At 32.1% G+C, this 15,161-nt stretch overlaps 1 protein-coding gene and 1 long non-coding RNA gene across 5 annotated transcripts in view; both read right to left on the bottom strand.

Moving 5' to 3' along the window:
* LOC127729066 (myc box-dependent-interacting protein 1-like) overlaps window positions 1-15,161 on the bottom strand; it is a 53,361-nt gene that overhangs the window by 16,519 nt on the left and 21,681 nt on the right. For all 4 annotated transcript variants that reach the window (XR_007994483.1, XM_052236713.1, XM_052236715.1 and 1 more), the window contains exons 4-9: window positions 12,147-12,241; window positions 10,461-10,556; window positions 7,889-7,996; window positions 6,903-6,988; window positions 3,764-3,839; window positions 1,412-1,509 (exon numbers count right to left, since the gene is read on the bottom strand). Coding sequence is in view for 3 of the 4 variants with exons in the window: in XM_052236713.1 (XP_052092673.1) it covers window positions 1,412-1,509; window positions 3,764-3,839; window positions 6,903-6,988; window positions 7,889-7,996; window positions 10,461-10,556; window positions 12,147-12,241 (559 nt within the window). In the remaining variant the exon portion in view is untranslated. The remainder of the gene's footprint in view (window positions 1-1,411; window positions 1,510-3,763; window positions 3,840-6,902; window positions 6,989-7,888; window positions 7,997-10,460; window positions 10,557-12,146; window positions 12,242-15,161) is intronic.
* Window positions 6,208-6,873, bottom strand: LOC127729092 (uncharacterized). Its single transcript, XR_007994517.1, has 3 exons — window positions 6,792-6,873; window positions 6,527-6,579; window positions 6,208-6,260 (listed from the first exon to the last, which is right to left on the bottom strand). It is a non-coding gene; the product is annotated as an uncharacterized LOC127729092 (long non-coding RNA).

Raw genomic sequence — 15,161 nt, 5'->3', positions numbered from 1 at the left:
ATTAATTAAATGTCAAACAGAAAACAATAAACTTGTGGAAAAGATGGTATGCCACAAACATGAGGTGCAAAAATTTGTACACCATATCCGGATTTCGACAATTAATGTCTCTTCAGTGATGTTAGGGATCGAAACGGTATTTGGAAGGCCATATAATTTACCTCAATTTGGGATAGACTCTTGAATTTTAAAGAGTCGAAATAGGATGAACGGATCATATAAACCCGAAGGAAAATATAATACAAGCCCAAACGAAAAAATATACAAAAGTCTAAATTGAAAACAACGTTCAAACCTATGATTGCATTGGATAAAAACCGCAATTTTTATACGTGTGCATGTAAAACAAATTTCTTGGTAGAGGGGTCTAAATACAGCACAAACAACAATTTCCAAAAGACCAAAAAAAGTGAAAAAGTCTATTTAACAAAACGCATTTGACTAACATATATATGTATAAGTATGTCTAAACAAGTGACAACTCCATCCATTGGATCACCAGTGAAGGTGATACATGGCTGAAAACATATATTATATTCATAATTACTCTAAATCTCAGCACAACAATGTTAAATCTGCAAATTTGCGGAAGCAAATTTTTGTTCTTCCCTCGCCGGGATTCGAACTCATGCTATTGAGATATCGAGACAACACCGCCTGCACTGTGTCCAGCCCTCTAGGTGGTATTGTCTCGATATCTCAATAGCATGAGTTCGAATCCTGGCAAGAAGAACAAAAATTTGCTTCCGTAAATTTGCAGATTTAACATTGTTGTGCTGATATTTAGAGTAATTATGAATATAAGATATGTTTTCAGCCATGTATCACCTTCACTGGTGATCCAATGGATGGAGTTGTCGTAGAGTTGTCACTTGTTTTGATGTACTTATCAAATAATAATTTCTGTGACTGCATCTTACGATCCTTTACGATAGATAATTAGCTAATCTGCATTCAATTCAATCTTCATGCCTAATTTATCATGTACTGTGTTACAACTCTAGATTCTACTGACGAGGAAAGGTAACACTAGGCCACTGAAAGCTGAATTTTTAGTTCAGTCTAGAGCGCTGGACACAGTGCAGGCTGTGTTGTCTCGATATCTCAATAGCTGAGTTCGAATCCCGGCGAGGGAAGAAAAAAATTGCTTCTGCAAATTTGCAGATTTAACATTGTTGTGCTGATATATACATGTATATATATCTATATATGGTAAGAGTGTAAAGAGTGAATAAATGTAGTTGCATATTTACTTATACAATCAGAGGCCGTATTTTTTATGCATGGATGAAGGTGGAAAAAACTATGTATGGACATAATTGTCATTTCTGAGGTTATAGATGATATATGGGTATGCAGGTGAATTATTCCTTACTGGTTCACTCATATCCATTGAGAACTGAATACTTACTCGTTAGCCATGATTCCACTGAGAGGTCGTGGTTGGTATGTATACTGTTTATGTTCCTCTGCTAATGTCTCAGTAATGGACATAAGTGTGTCACTAAGCTGTAAAATAGATAGGTAGTTTAGCAATTGGCTGAGGTGTGTCACTTAAAGCTGTAAAATATGAAGGTAGTTTAGCAATGTCTTGTCATCAGTCAGAGAGAGCTCAGACATCGGGTACTATGAATTAACCTATTTTTGTGGGTACCAATTTTTTGTGGATTGAAGAAATATCGCATTTTCACAGACATTTGATAGCCTATAGGAAATGTGTACTTTGTTGAACATATAAATTTCGGGGTTTAACTATACCAAGGAAATCAACTAAAATAGGTACCTGTATCTCAAGAATAATAGTGATTCCACAGTACATCATTTTTTTATTACTTATAAATGGCTTTGGACAATCTTTCATTAACTGTGAGTACTCTAAGATCCGTTCTTAGTGTCTTTAGTGTTTTTGTTAGATATTTTGATGCTTTATATGGATCCGATGTGTCAAGCCCTTTTCAACTGATTTTTATAGCTTGTTCTTATGTTGTGTTGTTACACCACAGTCCTGGGTAAGAGGGAGTGTTGGGCGCCAGCAAACATGTTTAGCCCCATCATATTCTGTATAGGCCTGTATCAGGTAAGAAGTGTGTAACTTAGTGGTTGTTGTTTTGTGCTGTACGTCATATTAGCTTTTTTTTGTTCTTACTGTTTTGAACATAAATCAGGACGTTAGTTTTCTAGATTGAATTGTTTTACATTTTGTTATGTTGGGCCTTCATAGCTTGCTATGCAGTAAGAGTTTTAATCATTGGTGAAGGCAGTATGATGACATATAGTTGCTAACATCTGTGTCATTTTGTCTCTGGTGGAAAGTTGTCTCATTGGCAACCATAGCACATCTTTTTATTTAATATATGCTGTGTCACTTAGCTGTAATAGCGGTACTAAGTATAGAAGGCTATTTTTGTGGGGTGTCAATTTTTGCTTATTTCGGCGGATAAACCAAAATTGCCAAATTGGATTCCAACTATTATTATTCACATATATGGAACTTATTATTGCTTGCTACAGCATTTTGGGAACGTAGCGAGTTTATATAACTGAGTTTCTTCCCTTGACTTTTAAGGTTTTTTTAAGAAGTAGATATCAATTAGTGTCAAATTTAATCAAAATTGTTTGCCAAATATTACATTCTTTAAAAAAAATAATTAGTACACCAAAGATCCTGTTATATTCGTAACTCATTAAATAAACCAAAAACAAATACCAAGGTACCACTATACTTTAACACAATGATCAATATATTAATCAGATATCTGGTACCCTTATACTTTAACACAATGATCAATATATTGATCAGATATCTGGTACCCCTATACTTTAACACAATGATCAATATATTAATCAGATATCTGGTACCCCTATACTTTACAACAATGATCAATATATTAATCAGATATCTTTCTCAAATCACTATAATTTATGAAATTAAAGGCTAATTATATTTTATATGTACTCTTTCCAATAAAGCATGCATATTCAATATCAATATAGCTTCTTTTTTATATATAAATATAACTACTTTTGTTATATTTTTTACTTTTAACCTGCATAAAGTTCAGCATCTGCAAAAATAATTATTAAGAAATTTTAAATCAGCCAAAAAAAAAAAAATGCCATAATTTTTTTTATATTTTTTTACACCTTAACTGCTTAATTTTACACCTGGGAAAAACCCTGGTGTATGGTAGGAAGATAGAATAGCAAAAGGCATGGCTGTGTTACTTTGATGTAAAATTCAGCTGTAGTATTATGATAGATATAGATGTAAAATCTAAAGGTAGTATGGATCTGAGTAAAAATAGATGAAAATGAACTTCAAACAGAGTGAGACCAGATTAAACCATTACATTATAATCCATATATATATATAGTTTTATTTTATTATGTCCCCTAATTAAGGATCACTGAAATAAATATCTGCCTTCCTCCAAAATTCAACTTTCATAACAGAGGTCTGGGTGAATGTTTATAACAATTCATTTATTGCTACACTTAAAAAATTTCTGTCTGCCTTAGTTAGAAATCAAGTAATGAAACTAGACAACCTTCAACTATTTTCCAAGTATGCATGATGCATTTTTTTAAGCATAATTAAATTTTAAGTTGTAATGCTTTTATTATTTTCCTGAAAGCTGTTTGAATTTTATATTAAAACCATCATAAACAGATGTATTTATATCAAGTTGATTCAAATCAACCTGTATTTTTTAATTCTAAAATGAAGTTGTCCTTATTTCATGGATATCCAATCTTTACATACCTTGGCAGTTTCACCATGGAATGTACTCTCAGCATTGAAGTAACTTTTAAATGTTGTTGCAAAGAAGTTGACTCGACTGAAACAAAAAAATGTAATTTAAAAACAGATCCAATTCTAGCTAATCAATACATGCAATAATAAAGTGTTTACTGAAATTGATATAAGGATGAATGTAACTTGCTTACATTGGGTATTAGGTTCAATTTAATTCAAAATAAGGATATCACAATACTGATTCCCCTCCTATAATAACAAATAACGGTTGTGTGTATTTTTTTCAAAAATATTGTTATATTTAAGCTTTCAAGCAGAGAATGCATAAAGCATTTTGATAAAAAAAAAAAATATAAACTTTCATCAAAATGGCTAGGCAGAAAGGCGTACACTGGATAGATTTGTTTTTGTTCGGACCAATTTCTGTGGATTGAGGAAAAAATGCATTTTTTCGCGGATATTTGATTTTGTGGTTTTGCCAAAGTTTGCATACAAGACTATAGGAAATTTTTGCTTCATAGAACAATGAAATTCTTGATTTACCTTTACCCCACGAATAATAATGAACTGACAGTATCTGATATCACTTAACTGACCTTTACCCCACGAATAATAATGAACTGACAGTATCTGATATCACTTAACTGACCTTTACCCCATGAATAATAATGAGCTCATAGTATCTGATATCACTTAACAGACCTTTACCCCACGAATAATAATGAACTCACAGTATCTGATATTACTTAACAGACCATTTCCCCACGAATAATAATGAACTGACAGTATCTGATATCACTTAACAGACCTTTACCCCATGAATAATAATGAACTCATAGTATCTGATATCACTTAACAGACCTTTACCCCACGAATAATAATGAACTCACAGTATCTGATATCACTTAACAGACCTTTACCCCACGAATAATAATGAACTGACAGTATCTGATATCACTTAACAGACCTTTACCCCACGAATAATAATGAACTCACAGTATCTGATATCACTTAACAGACCTTTACCCCACGAATAATAATGAACTGACAGTATCTGATATCACTTAACAGACCTTTACCCCACGAATAATAATGAGCTGACAGTATCTGATATCACTTAACAGACCTTTACCCCACGTATAATAATGAGCTGACAGTATCTGATATCACTTAACAGACCTTTACCCCACGAATAATAATGAACTCACAGTATCTGATATCACTTAACAGACCTTTACCCCACGAATAATAATGAGCTGACAGTATCTGATATCACTTAACTGACCTTTACCCCATGAATAATAATGAGCTCATAGTATCTGATATCACTTAAAAGACCTTTAGCCCACGAATAATAATGAACTCACAGTATCTGATATCACTTAACAGACCATTTCCCCACGAATAATAATGAGCTGACAGTATCTGATATCACTTAACAGACCTTTACCCCATGAATAATAATGAACTCATAGTATCTGATATCACTTAACAGACCTTTACCCCATGTATAATAATGAACTCACAGTATCTGATATCACTTAACAGACCTTTACCCCACGATTAATAATGAACTGACAGTATCTGATATCACTTAACAGACCTTTACCCCACGAATAATAATGAGCTGACAGTATCTGATATCACTTAACAGACCTTTACCCACGAATAATAATGAGCTGACAGTATCTGATATCACTTAACAGACCTTTACCCTACGATTAATAATGAACTGACAGTATCTGATATCACTTAACAGACCTTTACCCCATGTATAATAATGAACTCACAGTATCTGATATCACTTAACATACCTTTACCCCACGTATAATAATGAACTCACAGTATCTGATATCACTTAACAGACCTTTACCCCACGAATAATAATGAAATGACAGTATCTGATATCACTTAACAGACCTTTACCCCATGAATAATATTGAACTGACAGTATCTGATATTACTTAACAGACCTTTACCCCAGGAATAATAATGAACTCATAGTATCTGATATCACTTAACAGACCTTTACCCCATGTATAATAATGAACTCACAGTATCTGATATCACTTAACAGACCTTTACTCCACGAATAATAATGAATTGACAGTATCTGATATCACTTAACAGACCTTTACCCCACATATAATAATGAACTCACAGTATCTGATATCACTTAACAGACCTTAACCCCACGAATAATAATGAACTGACAGTATCTGATATCACTTAACAGACCTTTACCCCACGAATAATAATGAACTGACAGTATCTGATATCACTTAACAGACCTTTACCCCACGAATAATAATGAGCTGACAGTATCTGATATCACTTAACAGACCTTTACCCCACGAATAATAATGAGCTGACAGTATCTGATATCACTTAACAGACCATTTCCCCACAATTAATAATGAACTCACAGTATCTGATATTACTTAACAGACCTTTACCCCACGAATAATAATGAACTGACAGTATCTGATATCACTTAACAGACCTTTACCCCACGAATAATAATGAGCTGACAGTATCTGATATCACTTAACAGACCTTTACCCCACGAATAATAATGAGCTGACAGTATCTGATATCACTTAACAGACCTTTACCCCACAAATAATAATGAACTGACAGTATCTGATATCACTTAACAGACCTTTACCCTCACGAATAATAATGAGCTGACAGTATCTGGTATCACTTAACAGACCTTTACCCCACGAATAATAATGAGCTGACAGTATCTGATATCACTTAACAGACCTTTACCCCACGAATAATAATGAACTGACAGTATCTGATATCACTTAACAGACCTTTACCCCACGTATAATAATGAGCTGACAGTATCTGATATCACTTAACAGACCTTTACCCCATGAATAATAATGAGCTCATAGTATCTGATATCACTTAAAAGACCTTTAGCCCACGAATAATAATGAGCTGACAGTATCTGATATCACTTAACAGACCTTTACCCCACATATAATAATGAACTCACAGTATCTGATATCACTTAACAGACCTTTACCCCACGAATAATAATGAACTGACAGTATCTGATATCACTTAACAGACCTTTACCCCACGAATAATAATGAGCTGACAGTATCTGATATCACTTAACAGAACAGACCTGTTATGAAACTCTGGTAATTCATTGTGTAGTTCATTGTTTAAAACTTCATATATTCTTTTTGATTCTTCTAGCTCTTCATTTGCCTGAAAATAAAGAATGCAAAAGTTTAACAAACACTTTTGTGAAAATTGTCCAGTTGAATATCACAATTTTTCCCCAGTTCCACATTTTCTAATATTTTGAATGCAACAAGTACATGAACAAATTGTGGCATTTTTAACATGCAACACTCATATGGAAGAAATGTGATGTACTACATTTCTTTACTATGAATTCATTGTTATTCATGGGATACCAATTTGCATGAATTTTGTGTGTAATGACTAACCACGAATTTAGAGGTTTAACTTATTACAAATTTTCTATAGGCTTGTGAGCTAACTTTTGCAAAAACATGAAATTAATATCAACAAAAATGCAACTTTTTCTCAATCCACAAAATTTGGTACCCATGAAAACAAATGAATCCACAGTTACTACAATTTACTGCTTTTAATCAATATTTCTTTATCAAGATGCTGCACATCAGTACTTAAACTTCCTCCTTTCTTTTTTCTTCAAAGGCTAATTCTTGTTGCTTTAGGTTAAATTAGGGATACCAGTTTTCGTGGATTATGTGGGTAAAGGAGAACCAATAATTTACATGTTCAACAAAATATGAATTTTCTATAGGCTCATAAGCAAATTTTCGTAAAACAACATAATAAAATATCCACAGCATGCAAATTTTACTCAATCCCCGAAAATTGGTACCAACAAAAAATAAATGAATCCACAGTATATGACTTAATAACATTAACGATACCAATTAAATGCACCAGATTCTTTACTCTTACTATATTTAACTATTTGTTTTCTAAAAAATCATTGCTTTTATTCAAAGCATACTAAAAATCTCTTTATTATATATTTTTCAGAGTAGTCATCATGGATCCATAAACAGTTTAACTTTACAATGAGGTAAGATATAGATTTAAACTGACCTTTGTAATTTTGACATCATCTTTTTTCTTCGCACTCTGCAGTACTTCAGCATTATGTCGAGCATTGTCAAAATAATCTAGTTTTCTGTTTCGTTTGGCAATTCTTAGCTGTAAGGGAAATATATAGATGATAAGCAATAAGATCATTGATGTAAAACTATCCATGTTAAATTCAAGGCATGACAACTGCATGGTTTTTGCATTATTTTTTAGAGGAAGGAATATTTGTGTCATTGAGTTGCAATGTCTTTGACAAATCTTCAAAATCTCTATTTGTTCTTTGACACATACCCCACATCTGTATTTATTCTTTGACACATACCCCATATGTCTATTTACACATTGACATAAACAGCATATTTCTTCTTTTTTTATTTTACCACATACACCAAAATCTCTATTTATTCTTTGACACATTCCCTAATCTCTATTCATTCTTTGATACATACCCCATATCTCTATTTATTCTTTGATACATACCCCAAATCTCTATTTATTCTTTGATACATACCCCATATCTCTATTTATTTTTTTATACTTACCCCAAATCTCTATTTATTCTTTGATACATACCCCAAATTTCTATTTATTCTTTGATACATACCCCATATCTCTATTTATTCTTTGATACATACCCCAAATTTCTATTTATTCTTTGATACATACCCCATATCTCTATTTATTCTTTGATACATACCCCATATCTCTATTTATTCTTTGATACATACCCCATATCTCTATTTATTTTTTTATACATACCCCATATCTCTATTTATTCTTTGATACATACCCCATATCTCTATTTATTCTTTGATACATACCCCAAATCTCTATTTATTCTTTGATACATACCCCATATCTCTATTTATTCTTTGATACATACCCCATATCTCTATTTATTCTTTGATACATACCCCATATCTCTATTTATTCTTTGATACATACCCCATATCTCTATTTATTTTTTTATACATACCCCATATCTCTATTTATTCTTTGATACATACCCCATATCTCTATTTATTCTTTGATACATACCCCATATCTCTATTTATTCTTTGATACATACCCCATATCTCTATTTATTCTTTGATACATACCCCAAATCTCTATTTATCCTTTGACACATACCCCATATCTTTTTTTTAGTTTTTGACACATACTTTACATTTCAATTATCATACTGAATGTTCTGCAATTATTGTCTTTTAAATTTTAGATTGAAAATAACTATGACGTAATGTGCATAGCAATGTTACAGTTATTAGAAAAACAAAATTAAAGCAAGATGTATCTTCTATTTTGACATTCTGTGAAAAAGTTCTGAGTCCAAAAAGTAGAACTTGAGCATTGTCTTTAAAATTATTAATGTAAATTCAATTCATTTTCCTGTAAATTATCCATTTTGATTGGTCTGCACAAGAGGGCGACATAAAAAATTATCTCTCCCTGAGCAATGGGGTAGTGTAAATTATCTCCCTTGTATTAGTCAATCAAAATTTGGCATTTTAATGTGAAGTATAATAAATACCCTATATTTGCCTGCTTCACTGTTTATGACTGTATTTGATGTTGAAAGTTTTTTGGACAATTTTCTTAGGCCAACTAAAATTAATTAGATTTTCATCCATATTTTTGAAAAAAATAGGGCGGGAGGGAGGATTTTATTTTTTAATTTCTATTTCCTACGAAACCCTTTTGTGACATGTTCTTCATATGTAAGGGTAATATTTAGCTTATATCATGTATATTTAAAGAAATCTACATAATTTTTCAAATTCTTAAATTAATATTTCTGATTGCAACCACTGTTCTACATGTAATTGCCTCTTTATAAACCTATTTTTAATATATAGCAAAAAGGTGGAGAAATGCTCTCATTTAAACTACCAACATCAAATTTATTTTGCTTTCTAAGCTAGGGTTTGTAGTGCCCATAAAATGAATCATATGCATTGGTATACAACACAAGTATTATGAGTACAGAGTAAAATAAAAACTCAAACTGTGTTGAAAAAACTAGGATTGATGCTTTTAAGATTCTTGTGCAAGCTGTGCAAATATAATTACAATGTAAAACATGAACGTTACCAAAAAGAAGTTGTTTAACGACTCTTTTGAGGGGTTGGGGACAGAGGGTGTTTGCTGTTTGTCCATACAAAATAACAACAGCATTGGGGTAAATCTAAGGGCTTGCTATAATACATTTTGTATGTTGGCCGACTTTATGTACACAATATACGGTCATAAATCGCACAATTTCTCTCTTGTGTCAATTTCTTTATTCCAGTCATGATTTCTGTACCAATGTGTTCCACGATTCTTACACTTTGGATATCATTCACAGTCAAAATTTCCTTACACAAAATCATTGCATTAATAAAAAAAATCCACAGTTTTCTAATCACTGAAATTTGTGACATACCTCAATTTACCGGTAACGGAAATGAACACAATCCAAAAATCGTAATTTTTTTATAATAAAAAAAATTAGGGTGGGAGGATTTCAGAGGGGCCAGCGGGGATGAAAATCTATCAATTAATTTTAATTGGCCTTAAGCCAAAAACTTACCTTTAATGGTTGAAAATGATTTGTGTATGTAGATAATGGATTCTGTACAGATTCTGTTAGATGCTCTATATAGTCTGTCCACATTAATTCTAAAGACTGAAAAACAAGAACAAATATGTATAAATCTTTAAACTGCTTAGGACAAGATAAAAATGTCTGTATAGGGTTACATGTATATTAAGTATCGGATAGGTAGCATAGGTAAAACTTACTGTGCTAGGGGTCAAGGATTCAAACCTTGACAGGTATGGTAGTAAATCTTGGAAAGAATGTCATGCTATATTGTTACAATTAACATTCCAAGTGCAAAACCCAATGGGGAATAATAAAGATATAATGAGTTTAGTATAGGTTTGAGGTTGAATATCATCATTAGGGTATAATAACTTTTGATATTGGAGCAGTGTAGTGACACTTCCCATGACCTAGTTGAAATATAACCACCCTCCATTAGTAGTGCTATTGGAGAACTCATCTAAATTGATAGAATGTTGGCTTAATTTGCCAGGGGTCCTGGGTTCTAGGCAGGTACAAGGGTAATTTTGGAAGAATAATCATGTTCTACTGTTACAGATAATTACCAAACAATAAAATAGTCTGGCTGACTGGGGAATAGAAATATGGTCACTCATGGTCTTCTTCCGACCATTAGTAAAACCCTTGCAAAAGTGTGGGGTCCAATTGGCTGTGCTGGATGTATAAATACGCAGCAACGTGCCACTCTCTCTGCACATTAAGAACCCTAGCAACAACTGTTTGAGGGGTCCGTAGGTGACCTGTTGCAAGACAAAATTGCTGTCCCTATCCAATATACCCTCATTTTCCAGACCTTCCTCCCGGATAGACCCTACTACAGGACCTACCTGTTGTATTTATTGTTTGTTTTGTTTTCGTCCTGGACATGCATGAAATATTTGCCACTGGATCATGAGCAACCAACAATCAATCAATCAATATAAAACACATCTTCAATTAATGTACAAAAGAAATTTTATCATTGTGATTACATTACAAAAATTCCTTGATTTTCCCATTGATATTTCAGAGGTCTTTACCATAGCGTGATTTCATAAGAAAACTATAAAAAACACTAGATTTTATTAATCATTTCCTGGTATTAATTCAATGAATTGTTTAAAACAATTATGGCTGTCCATGCTTGTTAAATTTCAAAATTTTATTCATTTTGTAAAATTTAGGCTCTATGCACAATAAACGCAGCACATACATGACATATATGCTTAATGAAATATACATATATATTACATTTTGAGGAAAACAAACCTCCCAGTACCACCTTGACATTAATAGCACCCTTTCATACACAAATATGAATCTTCTATTGGTTATTATCTTGTGTGTCAACTTCTTGTTATATTCGTTGTGAACTTTTGATGTACAAATTCACCCACATAAAACAGGGATTTACAAATTGGCATATATTATAGACACCTGTCTATTGGTGAAGACCATATGTATACTTCTTTTTTGGTGTTGTTGGTTGCTGACTTATTGATATTTATCCAAAGTCTCCTTTTTGTAAAACATTTTTGACTAAGATTACAACACATATTCATTGCTTAAACCATTCATTCTTTTGTCATGTTTCCTTAAGTTTGGTCTAATCTAATTATTATAAATAAGATTTATTTTTCCCTAGATACCAGTCCTAGATCTTAACCTTACCTGTATTGTTTCCCCGAGTTTAGCTGCCTCTTTCCAGTCTTGTTCATATGTTTCTTTCATCACATTATAAAATGACTTTGATGCTACGTCCATAGCTGAAATAATTAAGTTCAAAATCTATAAAATTTTGTTACCAACAATTGAATTTCAAAGTTCAGGGGCTCTTTTCACAAAAAATCTTATGACAAAAATGATCGTAAGATATACTGAAATGTTTATCATGTTTATGACTTACAATTTTTTTTCTTGAAAGATTTTTTATTAAAATGAGTAGCAGTACTTAGGATGTATTACAAGGAGTATAGTGACCATACAAAATTAGTCATTAGCTTCTGAAGCCATTTTTTTTTTTATTTCATACTTAAATTTTTACAGTGAAGTATGATCATTCAATGGCTATTTAGCGTCAAATGTCCAAAACATACCATGCTTTGCTTTCATTTTTTACTTACAATCACATCTCCTTTGAGTCATAAACTGAATTAGATTTTAAACTTGCTAGCTTACGTGAATAGTCTACATTTCATTTTTCTGACTCCTAGCCAACCAATCTTTACTCTTATTCCTTAAATACTTGGCCCAAAAGCAAAAAATACCATAAGTTTAAGTACTAGGTTTTAACTGGCAAGACAGGGACCGGAAGCAAGCCATTTGAACTTATAATTCAAGTGAAACAATTACTTCATCCATTATTTTTTTGCAAGCGTGTGTAGCAACACATTAATTTGATTAAATATTTCTATTTATACACAGTGTTTACAATTTTTACTTGTAGTGTGAACTCGGTGGTTCAGATTAGAACGATAGAAATTGTTAGGATTAAAGATAATGTGAAGGCCGTGAGTAACTATTTTTATGTAGATCGATTCAAATTTAGATTGATTCAAAAAATGCTAGTGTGAACGGGGTCTTATACATGTATGTAACAAATGAAATGAAAAATTTAAAGTTTTTGTCTATTATATAATACTTTATTTTATTGTGCATTAAAATTTGCAACATTAAAGAAAAAAGGGAAACATTTCTAAATAATTTAATTGCAAAGGCCAAGTTTCAGTTTCTAAAAGGATGAGTTTCAAAATTTATGAAAATTAAACGAGCCAAATTAATTTTAGTCAAGGTGTTTGGTACCACCTTAAGAAAAAAAGATTCACATTACTTTTAATATCAGTTTTTCAGTTGTTGTTTGCTTACTAAAGTATACACGGAAAAACATGAACTTTTGAAGGCAAAAAATTCATTTTCGACATGCAAATTTTATCTTTCTCAATGCTATACATAAATAGAAAGAATACAGAATAATTTCACATTCTTTAAGTGCCTGTCTCAAGTCAGGAGCCTGTAATTTTGTGGTTGTTGTTAGTTGCTGTCTCCCTCATTACTTTTTTGTTGTAAGTTGTTTGCTTAAGCATAAATCAAGGCATAGGTTTTTCTCTTGAATTGATTCACATTTTGTCATGCCAGGGCCTTTTAAAGCTTACAATATGGTATCTGGGTTTTCCTCGTTGTTGAATGCCATATACTGTGGACTCATTGAATGCCATATACTGTGGATTCATTGAATGCCATATACTGTGGACTCATTGAATGCCATATACTGTGGACTCATTGAATGCCATATACTGTGGACTCATTGAATGCCATATACTGTGGATTCATTGAATGCCATATACTGTGGACTCATTGAATGCCATATACTGTGGACTCATTGAATGCCATATACTGTGGACTCATTGAATGCCATATACTGTGGATTAGTTATTATACATGAGATACTAATATTTGTGGAAATTGTGGATACAGGTAAATGTTCAACAATGTGCTAATTTGCATAGGCTTGTATGCAGACTATGGCAAAACCATGAAAAATCAGATGGTACTGCAAAGTGGGCCAACAAATACATGGATACTGCAAAGTGGGTCAACAAATATATGGATACTGCAAAGTAGGTCAGCAAATAAGTGGGTACACAAGTGGACAGGCACAATCAAGTACAGAGGAGGTTACACTGTAAAACTGATTAATAAATGGACATCGAATCCAATTTCCTTTCTTAGCTAGCCTACACCATCAACAATAATTGCTGACATAACCCTACATAACAAAATAAAAAGTAAGCCATTCTGCCGTGGGCATAAGTTATGACAAACATCAGGTATATACAGTATTTATACATACATGATTTAACATAAACAAGACAATACACTTAAGAATTTAATACTGAAGATGCTCAGCCGTAAGACATACCTTTGTGTATCAGTGCATAAATTGTCTTTTTGTAAAAATGTCAAAGATCAATGTATTGTTTATTTTTTTGTTGGTATGTTCTTAATAAAAAATATCTTGTCAGTTAAAAGATCTTGTTTCTGTTGTTTTGCCTTGTTTAAATAATTCATATTATGAAACTGCTGTCAAAAGTGTACAACAGGATGACATAAATAACTGTCAACTGTGTCATGCCCTAACTATAAATTTCTACTTTTATAAATAAGAAAATTATGATAATTTTAAGTGAAAATATTTTGAAAAGATTAGAGAGTTGAAATTGAGTACTAATTTTACATGTATCAAAAAACCACTTAACGATGTTAGTGCATTGTCTGCTGGCTTTAAAATGTCATTTAAATTTGGATGTACATGTATACATGTACTGCAAATGCTTAATCACTTTCTAGCGGCATCATGCATTTCATTTTTATATAAAGTCTATTTTATATATAGTAACTGAAACTCCTTTTTAACGTAAATCTTAAGAAAAAACAAAAAACATTTGTGTTGTATTTTAGTTCTTAAGTTTGACTGAATATGATTGATTGATTGTTGGTGTTTTAACACCACTTTTAAGCTCCACATTTGGGCTATTTCGTGGCGGCCATTTTTTATTGGTGGAGAAAGCTTGATTGACTGAATATGTATTTATCATGTACTCCTATTTTTACTCAGCATGCATACTGTTTTAAAGCATACCCAATAAACATACCTGGACGAAAACAGACTGGATTTTATTACTTTTA

This window comes from Mytilus californianus, unplaced genomic scaffold, assembly GCF_021869535.1.
Source record: "Mytilus californianus isolate M0D057914Y unplaced genomic scaffold, xbMytCali1.0.p SCAF_2, whole genome shotgun sequence".
NCBI classification, from domain to species: domain Eukaryota; kingdom Metazoa; phylum Mollusca; class Bivalvia; order Mytilida; family Mytilidae; genus Mytilus; species Mytilus californianus.
This window is presented reverse-complemented; position numbering and strand designations above follow the sequence as displayed.